General features: G+C 46.8%; 1 protein-coding gene across 1 annotated transcript in view; it reads right to left on the reverse strand.

Moving 5' to 3' along the window:
• Positions 1–17,938, reverse strand: part of LOC146195993 (uncharacterized) — a 152,666-nt gene that overhangs the window by 11,246 nt on the left and 123,482 nt on the right. Inside the window, exons 17-18 of the mRNA XM_084596896.1 lie at positions 11,169–11,236; positions 9,879–10,015 (exon numbers count right to left, since the gene is read on the reverse strand). Of these exons, the coding sequence (XP_084453022.1) occupies positions 9,879–10,015; positions 11,169–11,236 (205 nt within the window). The remainder of the gene's footprint in view (positions 1–9,878; positions 10,016–11,168; positions 11,237–17,938) is intronic.

Genomic DNA, 17,938 nt, shown 5'->3' on the forward strand with positions numbered 1-17,938 from the left:
GAATAAAATAAAAAAACTCCAGATCTTTTTAGCGTGTCTACCAATATTAAATTGCCGAGAAGGATGAAGCAAATCTGCGCATTTGTTTTTATATGACTGGTACCACGTGGCTGCTGGTGCGGGAGTGAAGGGTCAAGTATGAATCCGAAGTAAAGTTTAAAGGAATCGCTAGCAGCATTACTTTTTTGCCACTTTTTCGCCTTGTGTTCTTCCTTATGGTACTGCGTTTGCTTCAAATAATAAGTAACCAAGTACTTCAATTTCTAAATTATTTAGCTCCGCATTAAATAAGCATATCACTTTGATTATTAACGAACAATGCAGCTTTATGCGTAACCAACATGTGCTTGTGCCCCTGCTGCTCGAGGTAATAGCTCGGGGAAGCACTCACCACAAATGGATGTGTGTAAATACTGTCGCTGTTGTTGTCGGCCTTGTTTCACAGTATACGTATGAGATACTCGCTGCGTTAACAAGCCCTGTGCACAATAGATCATGTAGTGCCTCCCTCAGCCGATGCCGAAATGGCCTGCCATCAAAATGAGGAACTGTAGAGTGCCACTGCAAAGCCGACTTATTTTAAAAACATTATTTATCAGCCGACCTAATCCCCTTTCCCATCAGTGACCGATGCATGGGATTAGAATGCAACCTAATATTTCATTTGTAAAATTAGCTTCAAACTATTATTCCGCTTTGGCTCTGCATTGCTATTAGGTTACTAACAAGGGACCAATTCGTTTCAGAAAATTTCGTAAACGTATGCAACGTCATTAAGGCGCTGGTTCCTAGCGAGAGAACGTTAATATCAAGTACCGAAATAAAATTGTCCCGTGGCGTAATATTATCATAATAAATAAACCTATGTTTTGATGGCTAAAAAACCCTCCAGCGTCACTTACTACTCAACGGATACTTCTTTCAGTCGCACATGCTTCTTGTGTAGTGTAGTGCAAAGGATTTTACTCAGTGTAGTATAGCACAGGGAAGCGACATGGTGAGTAATGCGCACGCGCTCTTTATAATACGTCAAGATAGAAGACTTCTTAACGCGACGAGACAGGAAACGCGCCCAATAGCAGGCAAAGAGGTAGACAATACCTCTGACCTTGCCCTGTGTCCGCATAGGCGCGGTCATGGCTTTGATTGCTTACAGAAGTAATGGACGTCATTTTCATATACATTGGACCTCTGACCTGACTGACTTATGGAAGTGACTGTGACTCATGACTAAACTACAGTGACATGACATGACTAAGCATGACAATAACATTATACATCGCTTGATATCACATACATTCATGCCTACCAGGCTGAAGTTATTATGACGTCCTATCGCAACTACATTTTGCTTGCAAGTTTTATTCCCGCATTCGCACACATGTTTCCTCCAACTAGCCATGTAAGGCTTTTACCTCAACAATATGGTTTACAAAGAAAGGAGCAGTATCTGTCAAACTCATTCTCTAGATACCTTAACTTATTCTCTCGACACCTTAACCTTGACATAAGTGAAGGGAGAAGGGAGAAATGTTGGACGGAAATCGAAAAAAGAAAGATGTGCTACAGTGGTAGGCTACAAGTAATAGTGGCCATCAGGGGATCTTTACCATGCACTGACATCGCACAGCACACGAAAGCCTTGACGTTTCCCCACCGTCGACAAGCGGTGGCTGTCGGTCGGGATCGAACCCTGGTATTCTGCACAGTACTCGGGCGGCTTAGCCACTGCTCCACCACGGCGAGGCAATCTGACCCTCGCTATCACTCTGGGTCCGAAAAGTTACCCAGTTATTCGGCCCCACTAGGTACGACATATCGTTCACAAACATCACGAGCACTTGACACCTCGAAATCCTGAACACCACTCTCTACGACCACCCTTTAGGTCACACGCAATCTATTGTCACCACTTCCCCAACGCCCCGCACCAAGTGTCCTATGGCGGCAGTGCTCTGTGCTGCTACATCTTCAACAACAAGATCGAAGCCTGTCTTAACTGTCGCAAAACCAGACACCAAGAGGATGTTTGCCCGACTCACAAGTTCTCGACGTGTCCTATCTGCGCGGTCCCAACACTAACCAGGACCACGAAGGCACCCGCAGTTGTGTAGTTTGTTGTGATTCTCGTCAGACTGATTCCCTCAAAATGCAATCAACACTACAAAACAGCTCCTGCTGAACTGCAGCGCAAGCTCCAGGTGGCGAATTCAAACAGTTCGTCTACCACCCATCGCCTTCGATCTCGGACTCGCTACCAAAAGGCTGACAACACCATGACCAAATTAACTGCTCCCGCTTCTCCTCCGATCAGTGGTCCAGACGGCACTGCTCCGATTCCTTCCCACCCCTGGCCTCCTACTCACAACTGCCTCCTCACTAGTCAGGATTCAGAGCTGCAAGCCTTCCGCGGTCACATTACAGCTCATAAAGCTAGTACCCACTCACTTCGACAAGAAAAGGATTCCTTAAACCGTCCACCTCCTCCATCCGCTCGGCCACTCACAAAACTCCTACCCCAGACTTCGAATATCCCGCCACCTCGTCTAAGGCACAGACATCCACTCCCTGCAATTCCAATATCCTACCTCCAGACATTATGCAAAGCGCAAAGCTGGCTCCCGCTTCGGTCGCTATAATACTTTGGCTTCTAGGAGTTTGAGGCTCCACTGGACGAAACATTACAGGCAGAAATTGATGCTAAGCCAGAAGCAAAACTTGCTCCTTTCAACAAATACCCGAGAAACTGCATAGGCTGTTCCAACAAATGGGCCAACAATTAAAAGAACAGTGGAACATCCTCATGCAACAAATTCAAACACGCGTCACAGGCCTAGACGTTAGAGGCGATGCTACGGCAGCCCTCCCCTTCACCATAGTTAAAGCATATCATCGCTTGTCTCCGTAACCTCCAAACCAATCATAGCTCAACCCATACTTCGCCATGGGGCCCTACTTAGTTGTATGGCAATGAAACCACAGGCGGTTGCGCCGTAAGCAAAGCCACCTGCAGCAGTATGTCCGCGATTTGGACATCCCCCGATATATATCACCCTCCAGTAAAGAAGTTATACAGTTATACCACCCGGCTGTAAGCCATACTGCCTCCTGTTTGTTTCCTCCCTCGACACCGCTATCAACGCAATCTGCTCGACGTCCAACATTCCCTTATCAAGTTCTGCGTACTGTATCTTGCTAGCGCTCATCCCTTGTTAACCAAAGCCTTCTTCATATTAAAGATTACAAACTTTTTCTTGACTGCTCTTTTTCCTTCTATGTGTCAAGAACCTGGCGCCCCATTTGGGTCTCCTCATTCCGGGAGATTTCCATACCCACCACCCCGCTTGGGTCTACCGAATCGCCAACCCAAAGTGTAACAATCTGTAGCTGGAGCAAAGGAACTGGGTGGGCCCACCCTTATTCCCGACTCTCGCACTCCAACCCGTGTAGGAAACAGCGTGTCTGTTCACACCTCGTCTGATATAGCATTCTGGAAAAATGTGCCTGTCGATCAGAGGCTGAACACTGGGAATATTCTCGGCACCTCCATGTACCGTTGAGAAGGGCACCCGATACTAATCGTGGATTGAGACTAATATTGTGAGCCATGTTCTCACAATGCAACTACCTGGACTAATAACAAGGACGAGTGGGTTTCCACACTCCAGGCAGACATCTATGCTGCTTCTACGAAGTCCCCGACAATGCCTGTTCACCCTAATACAGACAGCTATCTGCCCCATATATGGCAGGCATAAGTGCTGCAGGGAGCAACGCCACAATAAAACACTTCGGTTTGGAATAGCGCATATAGGTAAACAGACCGAAGCTCACACGCTTGCCTTGGCTGCACAATACCGGGGAGAATTTTCTGATACCATGCATGGCTAGCTCAGAGTAACACACCTGGCAAGTTCTGTACTATCTTTCAGACGCGAACGGTTGCAAAACACCCCAACAGAACAGCATTTCTCGCATAGTTCATTAACACCCCAACTCCTACCAAGACCTCCTCGGTGAACTTCGTGTCCTGTATTTCTGTGCAGCTAACAGCAGCCCTCTAACCCCCTATATGAGTGATGCCATCACCCTCATCCATGCGGAGATTTCGAAGGATGTGGGGAGATTTGCTTTCAATCAACATCTCCCTGCTCTGCTCTGGGACTGGACGTCCTTTTCCAACAAAACTAATTTGTATGACCCATCTATTGAGGCCTCACTACCTTCATGAACGACTGCTGGACTGAAGGTGAAATCCACGCAGCATGGCACATGCACGGGGGACTTTCATACCGAAGCACGCCAAACGACTAGTTCTCGAGCATCTCCTGTCCCCCTCACTTCCTGCGCTGTTAGAACACGTCATTCTTAGCCGGCTTATCTATTATTGTAGTCAATCGTCTACTACCTCCAACTATAATTGGCGTTCGCTAAACTCTCTCCACTCAAGACATGCTCCAGATCTTAGAGATATTAGAGATCTTATAGAGCGGGTACAAGCGATATCCTCGGACTTGACATAACCAGGCATTTTTTAATATCGCCAGCACAGCACTCCCTACTAAATCCCGGCTACCGTACCTACCAGTATAAATGCTCGTTTCTCTTCGGCCGTACAGCTGAAGTGAGCTTTGGCACTTTAGTGAGGCCAAATTACTCCCGGTATCAATGACACGCTTTAAGGCTCTGTCCTTTTCCCCTTCCTTTTCAATCTCGCCTTGCTCACTACCCTAAAACTTTGATGCTATCTGCGCTTAACGCACACCTTGTACGCTTACGATATCACCTTCTGGGTTTCGACCAGCAAAGATGCCGAAATTAAATCCACAATTACAAGTGGTGGCTGTCACTGAACGCCACGTCACACAAGCAAATCTCTCATGCTCCCTGCAGATGTCCAGGCGCCTCCTCATTCGAAGTCCACTTGGTTTTTGTTATTATCCTTCCATCACCATTACTGTTAACGGTCAGCCTCTACGAGAAGCATCCATCCAGGGCAATCAAAAACCCCTCAAACTCTAGCTAAACTCACAGCCTGTCTTGCATATCATTCGGAACATTCGGAACATTTCTTACAATAAGGCATGCGCGAAGCTGCCTTGGAAGCTGCCTTACGATGTCTGGTCAACGCATTTGGTTATCAATCGCCTACCCTATACCCTCCATTACCTCTACTTTAGTACCTTAGCTGCTAGGAACGAGATGTGTTGACTGCCTTACCAGGCCGGCATACCAGGTGGTCCTTCGCCTCCCTAACCGGACCCTTATATACAAACACTCGGCATAAGGGATCTATAACACTGTAACAGAGCTCGTGGCAGCTCGTGGCAGCTCGTTTCACTTCTCAGCATAAGCGCCATACCCACACCTCCACAGGATGTCATACAGTCGGCAAGGAAGGAATGGGCATCAAGGTGACCAGCACTCACAAGGCCGAGCTTCCACTTAGCCTCCACAGTAACCTCATCATAACAACTCTTCCTAAAAACACTCACCCAATGTACCGTATCGGTCGCTGTAAAGGCATTGCTATGTTCCTTTACAAAAAATATTTGACAGATCGGACAGCACCCTGTCGACACTGCCGGATACTCCGTTCACGATGCTTTTTCGCTGGCGGTAGTAAGCCAGTATGGAAGGCCCTTGGTTGCATGCTCCATCAACATGAGACCAACTGAAGAGGCATAGGAGACGTCCATAGTATTGGCGATGGCCTCAGCCTCTGAAAAACCCATCTCCAGTGACTAATTCTGCAATTCGTGAATTAGCAGTAGACCAAGTTTCCTACGCCATCCTATCCTTCCTCCATTGCACCTATCTCCAACTCCGACGGATCCACTTGATCAGGGTCCCTGCGAACTCATCCTGTTCAGGGAACGAGGCGGCCCAAAAACGGCTGATGATTAGCCAACAAGTGTGTGGTGCAACCCATGCTGCGGACGTTTCATGATGGTTACGTTTTATGATATCATCTTGCACTATCGCTTAGCTGGACTTCTCTATGGTATACCCTGCACATATTTCCTCTATGAAACTCAAAGGGATTGTGTAGAGGAAATGTCAAACGAACACGTTCCCAAACTCCATGATATATCACTCATATATATCCAGGGGTATATTCACGTAAACTATGTGATCTAAATACAATCCTCTCACCCATACTCATGTACCATTGTTTCTTTTGATACACTGTAACCCCTCCCCTTCACACAATGTTCTATGTTTGAAACCTCTGAGGTATTTGTATAAATAAATATAAATTTCCATCGGGGCCCCCCTCATGCTGGTTTGAAGCTCTCGAATCAAGACCTGTGGACGGCCGCTTTGACGGCTCCTGCAGATGCACGAGGCCACGGACGCCTGTCAGGGACTCACGGACATTGCTGATCGCGCCTTACTGGCGTCGATTGGAGAGACTCTAGGCATGTCCCCATTTGGTATCACGGGACGAAAATCGACAAACATGGACAGCTACCGACTACTCCTGACCTCCTGACCTGTAAAATCGCGAAAGGGCAATATATGTGGGAAAGCTAAAAAAAGGCAGCCGGCGTCCGCTGAAACCCGTCAACCTGTCAAAAGGAAGCACTACAATAGAGCGAAATGTCTTTAAAACAGGAGGTGAACGGGAGAGCGGGGACAGGATTGCAGGCAGCGGACGACACTGTCGAACAGAAGACGAGCAGGGCAGAAGACTGGGACTGCGACACGACCTGCGAACCCGGGGTATAGCCGCCGTTCAAGTTCGGTCCCTGTCATCCTGCCTCAATGCCTGGAAGCCCATGCCCCCGCCAGCTGGAAACCAGTAAGCAGCGGCAGCCCTCGGCATTCCACCACCTGGCCGTGACAAACACCCATCCCTTCTTGAGGGCTCGCGCAGCAGCAAGCAACGACACAGCCCAGTGACGGCGTGCTGCAGCATTCGGCATTCCAGCCCTTCTTTGTAACCTGTACAGCACCACGCCAACGCAGCCACGCAACACAGTTGCGGCAAGCCGTAACTGAGCCAGCTGTTTTATTTAAATGTGTTTAAAATTATATCCAGAGTCTGTGCCTCTATCGCCTCATTCATGCCCAGTGTTGGCGATAATCATTTTAAGTAACTCGAGTCCTCACACCGCGTTGCTCAGCTCCGACTCGACACAGATCCGTGTCATGTCAAGAAAAGTCGCCAAGTGCCACGAGCTCATGGCCACTTGAAGGGGGCTGTACCCATCACTATTTTACTACTTCCTGTCAAGGAAAACCATGTTTATCCTCCTCTTTCTATGAACGAGAAGAAATGAAGAGGCGTACGTATGTGTGCAATGTCAGCGCACATTGAAGATCCGAAATGACCAAAATTGCTCTGAATTCCACCCTTATGGCTCCTCATTGTCTCTCTTACCTTTTACTCCCACTAACGTTCCTTCTCTTAAGGCGCAGGTCAGGAGTCCGTATAAAAGTGTGACAGATACTGCACCTTTACTTTTCTGCAAACAAATTTATTTTTAAAGCAAACCCTGAAAAAATGCCAATTGAAAAGGCGGTGTTACAGAGGCTATAGCTGCAGCACTCACAGCTTCCACTCTATCCCTGAATTCCATTCCTGTTAAGCATTCCCCCTCCCAATTTTTGTATTTTGTTTGTTTTCTCACTTTAGGGCTCGAGAACTGAGAGATGCAACATGCTCATCACTGCTGAAGAAGCCTGCTACACCTGCTGTGTTTTCTTTGTGGTGTCCTTTGCGAATAGCGTGTGATTAATGGATACATTCCTTTTTTCTTTTTTATTGCTCGGCATGCTAGAACGAGAATTGCTAGTATCGCTCGATCGTGTTTTGTTTCTTCCATAAGTCCAGTTCCGTGCGCAATTTTAGCGTTTATGAACAAAACCAACCAGGCCAACTTCATGTCATGTCACCAGCGTTAATTGATCCTATGGTTACCTGGATGTCTGTTAGAATTTCTCATTGGTTGAGGTGCCTGAAAATTGAACGTCATGGACTCAATTTCTGTCGAATATTTAAGGCTGCTAAGAGCAATATGAAAATGTTTTTTGAAATTTAGAGGGACAGCGAATGCTACATTTGGAAAGTTGTACAACCAAGTTTGGTTTCTCTGACTGCTGAGTGCTGCTTCCAAAAACACGATGAGCCATTTGCTGGACATTAATAAATGACGTAAACATACCGCATAAAAGCTAAGGTGCGGCGGGGAAATAGGCAGCGTGTTGAGAAAATGTGAATTGCGTGGAAAAGTTTGAGGAGGAGCGGCGGAATTGTAAAGTGATTAAAGCGTTACATAAAGTGATTAAAACAGCACGATGCTATGCACTCATTGTAATAGATAACTGTATGAAGTAAGGAAAATGCGCTTAAAATGAAATTAGAGTAACTAGATCCGACATAGTAACGAGGGGTTAAGATGCTCAAGAATTCACCCTAAGCACCTGGGTTCAAACCCCACCGTGGCGATGCGTTTCGATGGAGGCGAAACAGAGTGGCATCCGTGTGCTGTGCGACTTTAATGCACGTTCGAGATCACTAGGTGGCCGAAATTGTTCCGTAGCCGTCAACATTGACACGTCTTTCTGCATTCCTTCTTTCCCTCACATTTTCTCCGGTTACGGCTTGGTTAAAGTACCCACGGAGAACAATGGCAATTCATATGCCCTACCATCCCTGTGAATCAATCTACGTTTATTTATACAGGATCGAATGCCGAACCATTGGGATGCGAGTCAGGCATCCTCGTCCGGTGAGCTCTAAGCCAGGTTTTCTATGTATCGCTTGGAAACTTTCACGTATAGCCATGCTGATGAGCATCATAAGAATAAACAAGTCATACTTGAAGGACTATCATTATTATTTCTGACGCTAAATATTCCGCAAGGCATAAAAAGGGTGACATTACAAAAAAAGAGCACAGGCCAGTCATCTGCAAAAAAATCACAAAATGTGAGCTTAAATGTTTTTCACTAATTATAAGTACCAATAGGACTCAGTAGGTCACATTTCCTGCCTTTTTAAGAATAGCATTGCGCAAAAGCGAAGTTGTGGGAGAAGGATAAATGAGAGCACGAGTAGGCTGAAGACGTCGAGTGCGTCACAAGTAGATCTAGTAGCAAAGACGCATGGCGAGCTTGTGACATCTGTTGCATGAGAAAGCACCTCATTTGCGACGTTCATTACATTTGTGATGGCCTGGACGCAGTGAATGAATGTAGGGACTGAGTGTAGGTACTCTGCTAATTTATGAGTGACAAGTAGCATGCATGGCCGGTGCAACACAAAACGTACCGCGGAGTTTCTATAGATGCTTCAGGGCTTCTTGAGAGAAAGCCATTATGTGAGCCTGTTTATAAAGAGGTGTCGGACCGTCTGTGACATATGACCGTTTGCACTTCGGCAGCAAGATATGATTTCGTCTCAGTTAATTAAGTGAGTTCAAATGTGCATTCTGTGCATGTTGGCGCCGGTATGGATGGCAGCCATTAAGGCTCTCCTTTAACGGCGCTCTTCAAGGTGTCTTAAAGTACACTGTGCAAATCTCCAATACCCTAATGGTGAATTCAGACAGGCTATTCGGCATCCGCAAAGAAACATAATTGCTCGATTAGCTTAGAATTTTTATCGTAATGAAGGCGGAAAGAACGAGGTTGAAGGAAAAATGTGCAATGTTTTTTCATTGTGCAGTAGGCACGCCTTGGTTTTGCAGCGTGAGTTCCGCGAGTACAACGGGCGGAATGGCTACATTATTTTGTGCTAGATTAACTGCACTTTGAATGTCGGGTCTCCAAATGAGAACTCACTATAACCTATACAATAAGAAAGTTTGCCGCAGCAGCTCCCAAAGCAGCTGTGCGCCATTGGACATGCAACAGTGAGTTTCACTTACATTCTTCTTAAAGCATTGAACAGCCTTTAAGGCGCTGGCTACGATGGAATCATAGTTCTTGGAACCCAGATTCTGCACGGCTTGCTCTGGATCTCGCGTTCCTTTAACATTTTTGAACAGCTTGCTGCCGCCCAAAACTGCGCACAGAATGAGGTAACAGACAACACAATGAAAAGAGTTAAATTTATGTGCCTATAACGAAATCAAACTGTACCGCAACACATCGTTACCATTGTAATTCTTGGCTACTATGGCACCACCGCGACACTGGTACATCCAGGGTCTTTATTCCGAATTTATTGAAAGTGTCACTACAGCCCTGACATCGAATCGTCTGATCGGTTTGAAACGCCCAAACATGATATCGCCACCACTTCCGACTTTGTAGTGGCAACAACCGGTTCCGGCGTTTCGACCAATCAGAAGACTGGAGGTCGCGTGAGATAACGATATTTCGATAACCGTTTTTGGTGATCGTTTCTATTGGTTTCTGGTTCGAGTCATATCAGTGCAACGGCACTTCTTTATGGATAAACCAAGCGCAATATATCAGAGAAAGGTCCTTCTTTGATGTTCCCAGAAAACAAAAATCCATGGGAGGAGATTTAAATCGAGGAGTTTTATGTGGGGAGCGAGTACGGCAGCAAGCATTGTCGCAGCCAGTAACCTTTGTGTTTAACTGCCACTCTCTCGGGTTATGAATTGCCTGTCGTATTCATAAACTGCAATTCAAGCAAAACGGTTTGGTTTCGTTTCTGGTGTTTAACGCATGCAAACACACGGCTATATCATCGCCTCTTAAGTTGCACTAAGCGGTATCCAAATAGTATAGAGCGTTACAAGTAAGGTGTCTAGTCTCCTATTTCGCCGATCTTTGCCTGATACCTGACCTTGACACCCTGCCCTCGAATCGAAAGTGAAGTGAAAGCTGTCGAGCTTTTGCACATACTTGGCCGTGTCGCCAGATCGGCTATATCGACTGCAAGTTTCTTCACCGCTACGTCGCAGAGGATTTTTGCAGCTACAAGCGTATAACAAGCAGATATACTGTATGCGCACACGAGAAAGAAGTGAGTGGTTCCCTAACAAGCTATTCAGCGCTACAAGCAATATGATTATGTAGCATTTATGTATATGTATGTTTATGCAGCGCTGAATAGATTGTTATAAAACCATGCTTCACAAAGTAGCTGCGCAACCTGTTTTGCCGTTCCAAACAGAGTATTTCTGCAACTGCATGCAATTAAGTTGCACACATGCGCACAGGAGAAAGTACGGAATATATCTCACAGCCTTTGATGAAGCGTTCCAATAAACCCTTGAGGATCTTCGGCAAGTAACCAGGGACGGCGTGTTTTCTGCAAAAATGGAAAATACACACTCACGAAACTTATATAATTAGGGTCGGGCTTTCCGGATCAGGTTTATTGCAGACCTGAAACCCTGGTCGCACACTGAAGCGAACCACAGTCAGATATGACGATGGGTATCTACAAGAGAGAGGGGATGAAGATGAAGCACCACGTTCACCCATGTGAAAGATGAAGCGCCGTACAGTGCTCACACTATATGCACTAGAAAACATCACGAGCATCAACTTCTGTTTTCAAATTTCTAGTCGCACGTTCTTTTCACTGAATGTGGAGAGAAAGTGGTTGGCGAACCTGAGTAATCGGCTTCGAAGCCGACTGCTGGCCGCTCCGTTTAGATGGAGGCGTAATGGCAAGTCGTCCGTGTGCTGTGCGATGCCAGTGCACCCTTAAAAAAGTGGTCGAAATTGCTCCCTTATAGGTATAACACACTTTTATTCCCTAAGCACGGCCGCTTGATGTAAGCCCGCTAGGTAGGACCAGCCGCCGGGATCGTGGGCTCTATGCGCGCGGCTTGCCTCCTCTCTGGACGCGTTCGCCTCGTATCTGCGTGGTCAACTCACGGTGAATAGAAGGGCGTAGTGTGACGTACAGGAACCAGCGGAGCACACAGGGGACGATGAAAGCTGTAGATGGCGCTACTTGCAACTGGTGTGCAGCAGTCACGGTTGTTGAAGGCGGTGACGCAAGGCACCAAGCATGCCGTCGCGTGAAGTTTGCGCCGCGTCGGGAAGGTGTATTGCCAAACCATATCCAGTAGGAGCACTCGAGCAGACGTTCGCAGCGAGTTAAACGGCCATTGTTGCTGAAAGCTGTCTCTGAACGCAACCTAAAGGTAGCAGACACTCACTGTACACGGCTATTGTTGCGGAAAGATTTCTCTGAATGCAACCTACGGGTAATATGCACTCACTGAAGGCAGGAAAATGATTACTGTTAAAGTAATTGCTTAGTGTAACCGTTGTCATACCGATTGTTACTGAAAGGTGTCTGTGAATGCACCCTAAAGGTAACATACATTCACTGAAGGCAGGAAATAACTACGGTGAAGGCAACTGCAAAAAAAAGTTATTCAGAAAAAATATTACAACACAGGATTCGAACACGTTTAAGTGGCATCAGTGCTGAGATGAGTAGTGGTAATCAATTGTGAACACCTGAACCGCGCCGTAAGGGAAGGGAGGAAGGTGGAAGTGAAAGTGGATAGAGAGAAAGGGGAGCCGTAGTGGAGGGCTACGGAGTAATTTCGACCCGCTGAGGATCTTCAACGTGCGCTGACATCGCACAGCACACGAACGCCACTTCGTTTCGTCTCCATCGAAACGCAGCCGCCGTGGTCATGTTCGAACCCGGGAACTCCGGAACAGTAGTTGGGCGTCTTACCACTGCACCTCCCCGGCGGGGCGGCGACGCTCCTTCGAGAGATGTCTGGGTGCAGTCAAGTGATTGAGACGATTGGCGCCGAAGCGGCCTAGTGACTATGAGGCAAGCGATGCGGAGGAGCGGCGACGGACGCCTGATTCCCCCAATATGAAACGCGAAAATACGTATCAATTTGGTTACCACTATTTGCGGCTCCAGCGTTTCCCCCAGTCTGAAGACTCGAGGCCAGGGAGACTGCGACACTTTTAATAACGACGCAAACTCCGAATACGGACCCAGAGGCAGACGCTGTACAGCAGGAATCAGAGGCGCTTCAAGCAAACGCTTTCACCTCATTGCCCTTTAGTTCTCCAGTGTGCCGCACACATTTTTTTATTGTGATACGCGATGCAAACAACGCCAAGTCTGCAGATCGCAGATGAAAAGATACATTATTTGCTTCATCGAAGCGCGCTATAGGAGCTTAGCGATGTGATTTAAGAAAAGAAAGATCTCAATTTATATTTGAACGCACTTCAGAATATTCACTCTGTACGGATGTAGTTTTTGCTGAAGGCTTGGTGTAGGTTGACAAGTGTACGTTCATAGCTAATACCGACAATTAAGAACAATGACGTTTTAAACTCTCTCGTTCCTCTGCAGCCGCCAGAAATCACAGAAAAAAACGTACTACCAAAGCCTCGTGCGGCAACTTGGGGCAACGACACCGCGTTTTCATAGCTCGGCTTCCTGCCCACGTCTGCATGCGCCGGCGATATGTTGTTTATGGCAACGTCATTTGGAAGTCATAGGTTAAAAAAAAGAAAAGTGCATGTGTTTATGTTCTGGCTAACCTCATCATGCACCAAATATTTTCCATCGCTGCTTTTGTTGTGTAAGTCCATAAGACCAACGGGCACACTTCATTCCACAGAAAAGCAGTCATATGCACAATCTGTCCCCAGAAAATAAATCATTTGTTTTATTAGAACAGTAATTCAGATGCAGCATTCATTGATTACAATAAAGCATTTGACTCAGTAGAAACCACGGTAGTACTACAGACATTGTAAAATCGGGGTGTAGACGAGCCGTATGTGGCATTACTGGAAGATATCTATAGTGGCCGCACTGCAACAATAGCTCTGCTTAAAGTAAACAAAATTGCCATAAAGAAAGGCGTTATTTAAAGAGATATGATCTTCCCAGTGTAATTCACAGCTTGCTTAGAAGACGTGTTTAGAGGCTTGGAATGGAAGCAGTTAGGGAGGAGGTCCGAAGGAGGATGCCTCAGTAATCTGCTATTCGCTAATGACATTGCCTTGCTCAGGCGATGAACTGCGAAGAATGATTGATGACCGAGAGGGGAAGAGCAGGAAGGTAGACTTGAAAATTCATATGCTGATGACTAAGGTATGTTCAACAGCCTCGGGAAAGAACAGCTGTCCACAATAGGAACCGAAGCGCTGGAAGTTGTAGGCGAACATGTCTACTTAAGACAGGTAGTTAGCCCAGATAGAGACTATGAAGGGGAATAACTATGAGAATAAAATGGGGTGGAGCGGATTTGGCAAGCACTCACAGATTAAATTATAACTAGCAGCTTACCGGTATCGTTCAAGAGGAAATTGTAGCCCACTTTTGCCATCTGCTCTGAGATCAATCTAGCTGGAATCGATTGTACTCTCCCCTTGAGAGGCACTGGCTGCATCATAACTTTACTGACCTATGGTGCTGAAACGTAAAGGCTAACAAACAGTGTTCTACTTAAGTTGACGACAGCGCACAGGGCTATGGAACAACAAATGGTGCTTTTAATTTAAGAGATCGGAGGCCCGCGAGGAGGTTCAGATAAATAACTCGCGTTAGTGACATTCTGCTAGGAAATGAGAAGAAATTGGCATGGGCAAGGCATGTAGTGCGTAGAGAGGACAATAGCGTGTCGCGTAGGGTAACAAATCGGATTCCAAGGGGAGGTAAACATCACAGGAGGCGGCAGAACTTTAGGTGGGCAGATAAAGTTAAGACGTTCACGGATGTCAGGTGGATGGGGCTAGCACAGGACCGGGTTAAGTTGAGGAGTATGGGGGAGGCATACTCCCTGCAGTGGGTATAGTCCGGCTGATGATGAGGATAAATTCACATGCACACAAAAGATCAAGGAATCGAAACAACACCTCGACTCTACTTCTAATTCCCTGTTTTCGTAAAAGCGTGAAGCTAGCTATAGTTAGCAACATAAGTTGTACATTTTTTGCAGTAAGCTCTTTTAGAGGCAGCGCGTGTACTCCCATTTGGTGTAGTGTTAGACTGCTGAGAAACACATTTCATTCTCCTTATAATTTCCCGACTGCACAAGAGATTCCGCGAACTAGCGTCCCGCAAACGTTTGTACCTTAAATGAAGTCCTCCCCTGTCAAATTGTGTAGTAAATACGGATCTGAACTGCATTTCGCTGATGCTCGGGTGACTGAAACGAGAAGCAGATTTCTGCTATCGTCTTGTCGCACATCCTACCACGTAAATGATAAGGCGGCTATCACTCGCCTCTGCCACATTATTGCGACCTGAACGGAGGTAGAGCTGGATCAAAGAGCCAACATACCACTGTGTTCTCAACAGGTTGTCAAATATAAATATGTCCTGTGTATTAAAATTAATTTGCAGCATTTGACTAGCAAAGATATAGATAACAGCTTAGTTGGGCTTACATTTTTCCCTGTTTGGGCGGACAGGCGAGGTTACACAAACTAGGGCAGTAGACAGTTGCGAGAAACTGTGCAGGGCGTCGAACAAGTTCTCCTATACTTAGCCTGCTTTCACAAACGACACACTCGCCCTACTTTCGCAAACGACATAGTAGGTCGTCAGCTCCTTATCAAAAAATTTCATATTTCGCAACCACTGTTCGCGTTGAGCTGGATCTTCAGGCGGTCGGGGCTTTGGCTTTCCAGATTCTGTACCCGATTCTGCACCTGGGTACAAACATGTTCTCGCTTTCGACGCCACGAGTGCATGCAGCGTTATCTACTACGTAACTCTTGCAGGAACATCACAACATCCACTTAACACCTCAAAAGCCTCACTGTGGAACATTTTAAAGCTTCCCAGCTTCGAAGTATTTGTGATCCACTTGCAAACAAGCGCAATTCCCCAGATACACAAAGTGGGATATGAAGAGGGGCCCCTGGTGGGTCGGATGTAGGCAATGCAGGACAGCCCCAGAGGGCTCAATGTGCAAAAGGGGTCGATGTAGGCCTGAAGGTGGCTGTCGACAAAGCCCCGATGGGCCCCACTAGGGACCGATGCAGGCAGCCCTTGCGGTTGTGCCCACATTTTTCCCACATCGCCAAAAGGTCAGATCCCTCCAACTCCCCCGATGGTCCTCCTTTGGACAGATTCGGGCAGCCGCTCTGAATGAACATTTATTTTTTTTTTATTTCGGTTAGCCCCTCAGATAATGACATAGAACCGATGCGGGGTTCTATAGCCCAAGCCGCAATTGGGCTTGCCCACATTATTCTCATAGGGGTCCGACGCATGAAATTGAAGGGAGGCCTCTGTCCAAGTTTTCAAAATCATTATTATGCACATAATTAATTAATTATTGTACGCATGTCTGCCCTTTCTAAACAGCCACAATGTTAGATTTTACAATAATTATTAACATTAATGTAGCCTTAATGACTTCGTGTGCATATTGTTCAGGCTAGGGAGATGTGTGTTGTGAATAGTAATATTGTGCCGAGTGTTGCAAGCTATCCACAGCAACCACAATAGGAGCAACAGTTAGCAGTGAGTATGTTTTAATATTTTTAGCGCAATTTATATGAGCGCGAGAACTAAAACCACGTAATATTTCTAACCGACTAAACATAGCAACAACTGTTATACAAATCATCTATAATAGTAATTAGGGCAACATCTAATACAAATCAAGGTTGCAAAGAATCATTACACAATTGCACGCACGCCTTCTAGCCCCATTTCGGCCGATGTGGGACCTAAAGCGGTTTTGTGTGGGCAGCGCCAAATGGGCTGGGTGTTGTTTTTTAACCTAAAGCCCACTTGCTGTTGCACCTGTCTTCAAGTTCCCCACAAGCGACCGATTTTCATATCATGCGGGCCGGCCCGCCTTCCAGCCCCATTACGGTCCATGTGGGATATAAAGCAGTTTTGTGCAAACAGCCCCTGTTGGGCTGGGAGTTCTTTTGAACATGGAGCCCACCTGTGGTTGCACGTGCCTTCAAATTTCCCACAAGAGACCAATTTTGGTACCTTGCGGGCGCGCCCGCCTTCCAGCCCCATTACAACCTAGGTGGGACCTACAGCTGTTTAACTAAGGTTGCCTCATTTGGGCTTTACGAGGGCTTGCACAAATTCAGCGCTGATTCATATTTCACCTGCCCTGAAGTAACCTACAAGGGGCCGATTGGGGCAGCATGTAGGCATGTCCGTTTTCTTTTGCCCCACTATGGCCGATGTAGGTTCCATATAGATTTTATGAGGGCGGTCTCATTTCGGATCTATGAGGGCTTTCCCATAAAGATAGGATTGAAATCGTAATAAACAGAAGTGGATTGTGACAAGTTACCTTCAGCGACTTGTTAAAGATGTCCGAGGACGTATTGTTCTCAAGTTTAGGAGCGGGGGGGGGGGGGGATTGTATATATTTACGATGTGTACGTGTCAACAAGAACAAGGCACTGGAGGCCTGCCATCATCATGTACGAATAGAATACATTAAGCCCCAGATTGACCTCCTGCGCAGTAAAGCCAATGTACGCAAGAGGACAGGTGGACGGATCCCGTTGGAATATATTTTAACCCGGCAGCGTCGCCGCAGCTCCCGGTTACCGGAGTGCAACTAATGACAGGTGCACAAGTGTCGAAGTATAACCATAAGTTAGCTCTTTTTTACGGTGTTTAAAATCGGAGCAGTTCCACTGCGTGAGGGAAAACGCATGATATTTTGAGGGAAGGGGGGGGAGGATGATGGCTCAGCACCCACCACCATGTTGAATGTGGGGTTATGCGGGGCTAGACTGAACAGCTACCGCTTCCAGGCCGTGAACTGGGAGGGGCTCCGCAGAATCTTCGTCGATTTCATTCAGGTAAAATTGCGCATAAATGTTGACGGACGCTTAACTTGCTTCGGTGACCTAAGCTTGCGGCCAAGGCGCGGCCGCAGGCCCTCGCCGCAGCATCTTGACAGGAAGTAAGCGCCTCCCTCCGGTTTCGGGCGGCGCAGCGGCCGCACCTACTACAGCCAAAGCTACAGTACAAATGAGGCATGCCTTAGGCACGCAGTTCGCATTAAGGTGCAGT

Source organism: Amblyomma maculatum, chromosome 3 (assembly GCF_055883805.1).
Source record: "Amblyomma maculatum isolate TAMU_Amacu chromosome 3, ASM5588380v1, whole genome shotgun sequence".
Taxonomy (NCBI): Eukaryota; Metazoa; Arthropoda; class Arachnida; order Ixodida; family Ixodidae; genus Amblyomma; species Amblyomma maculatum.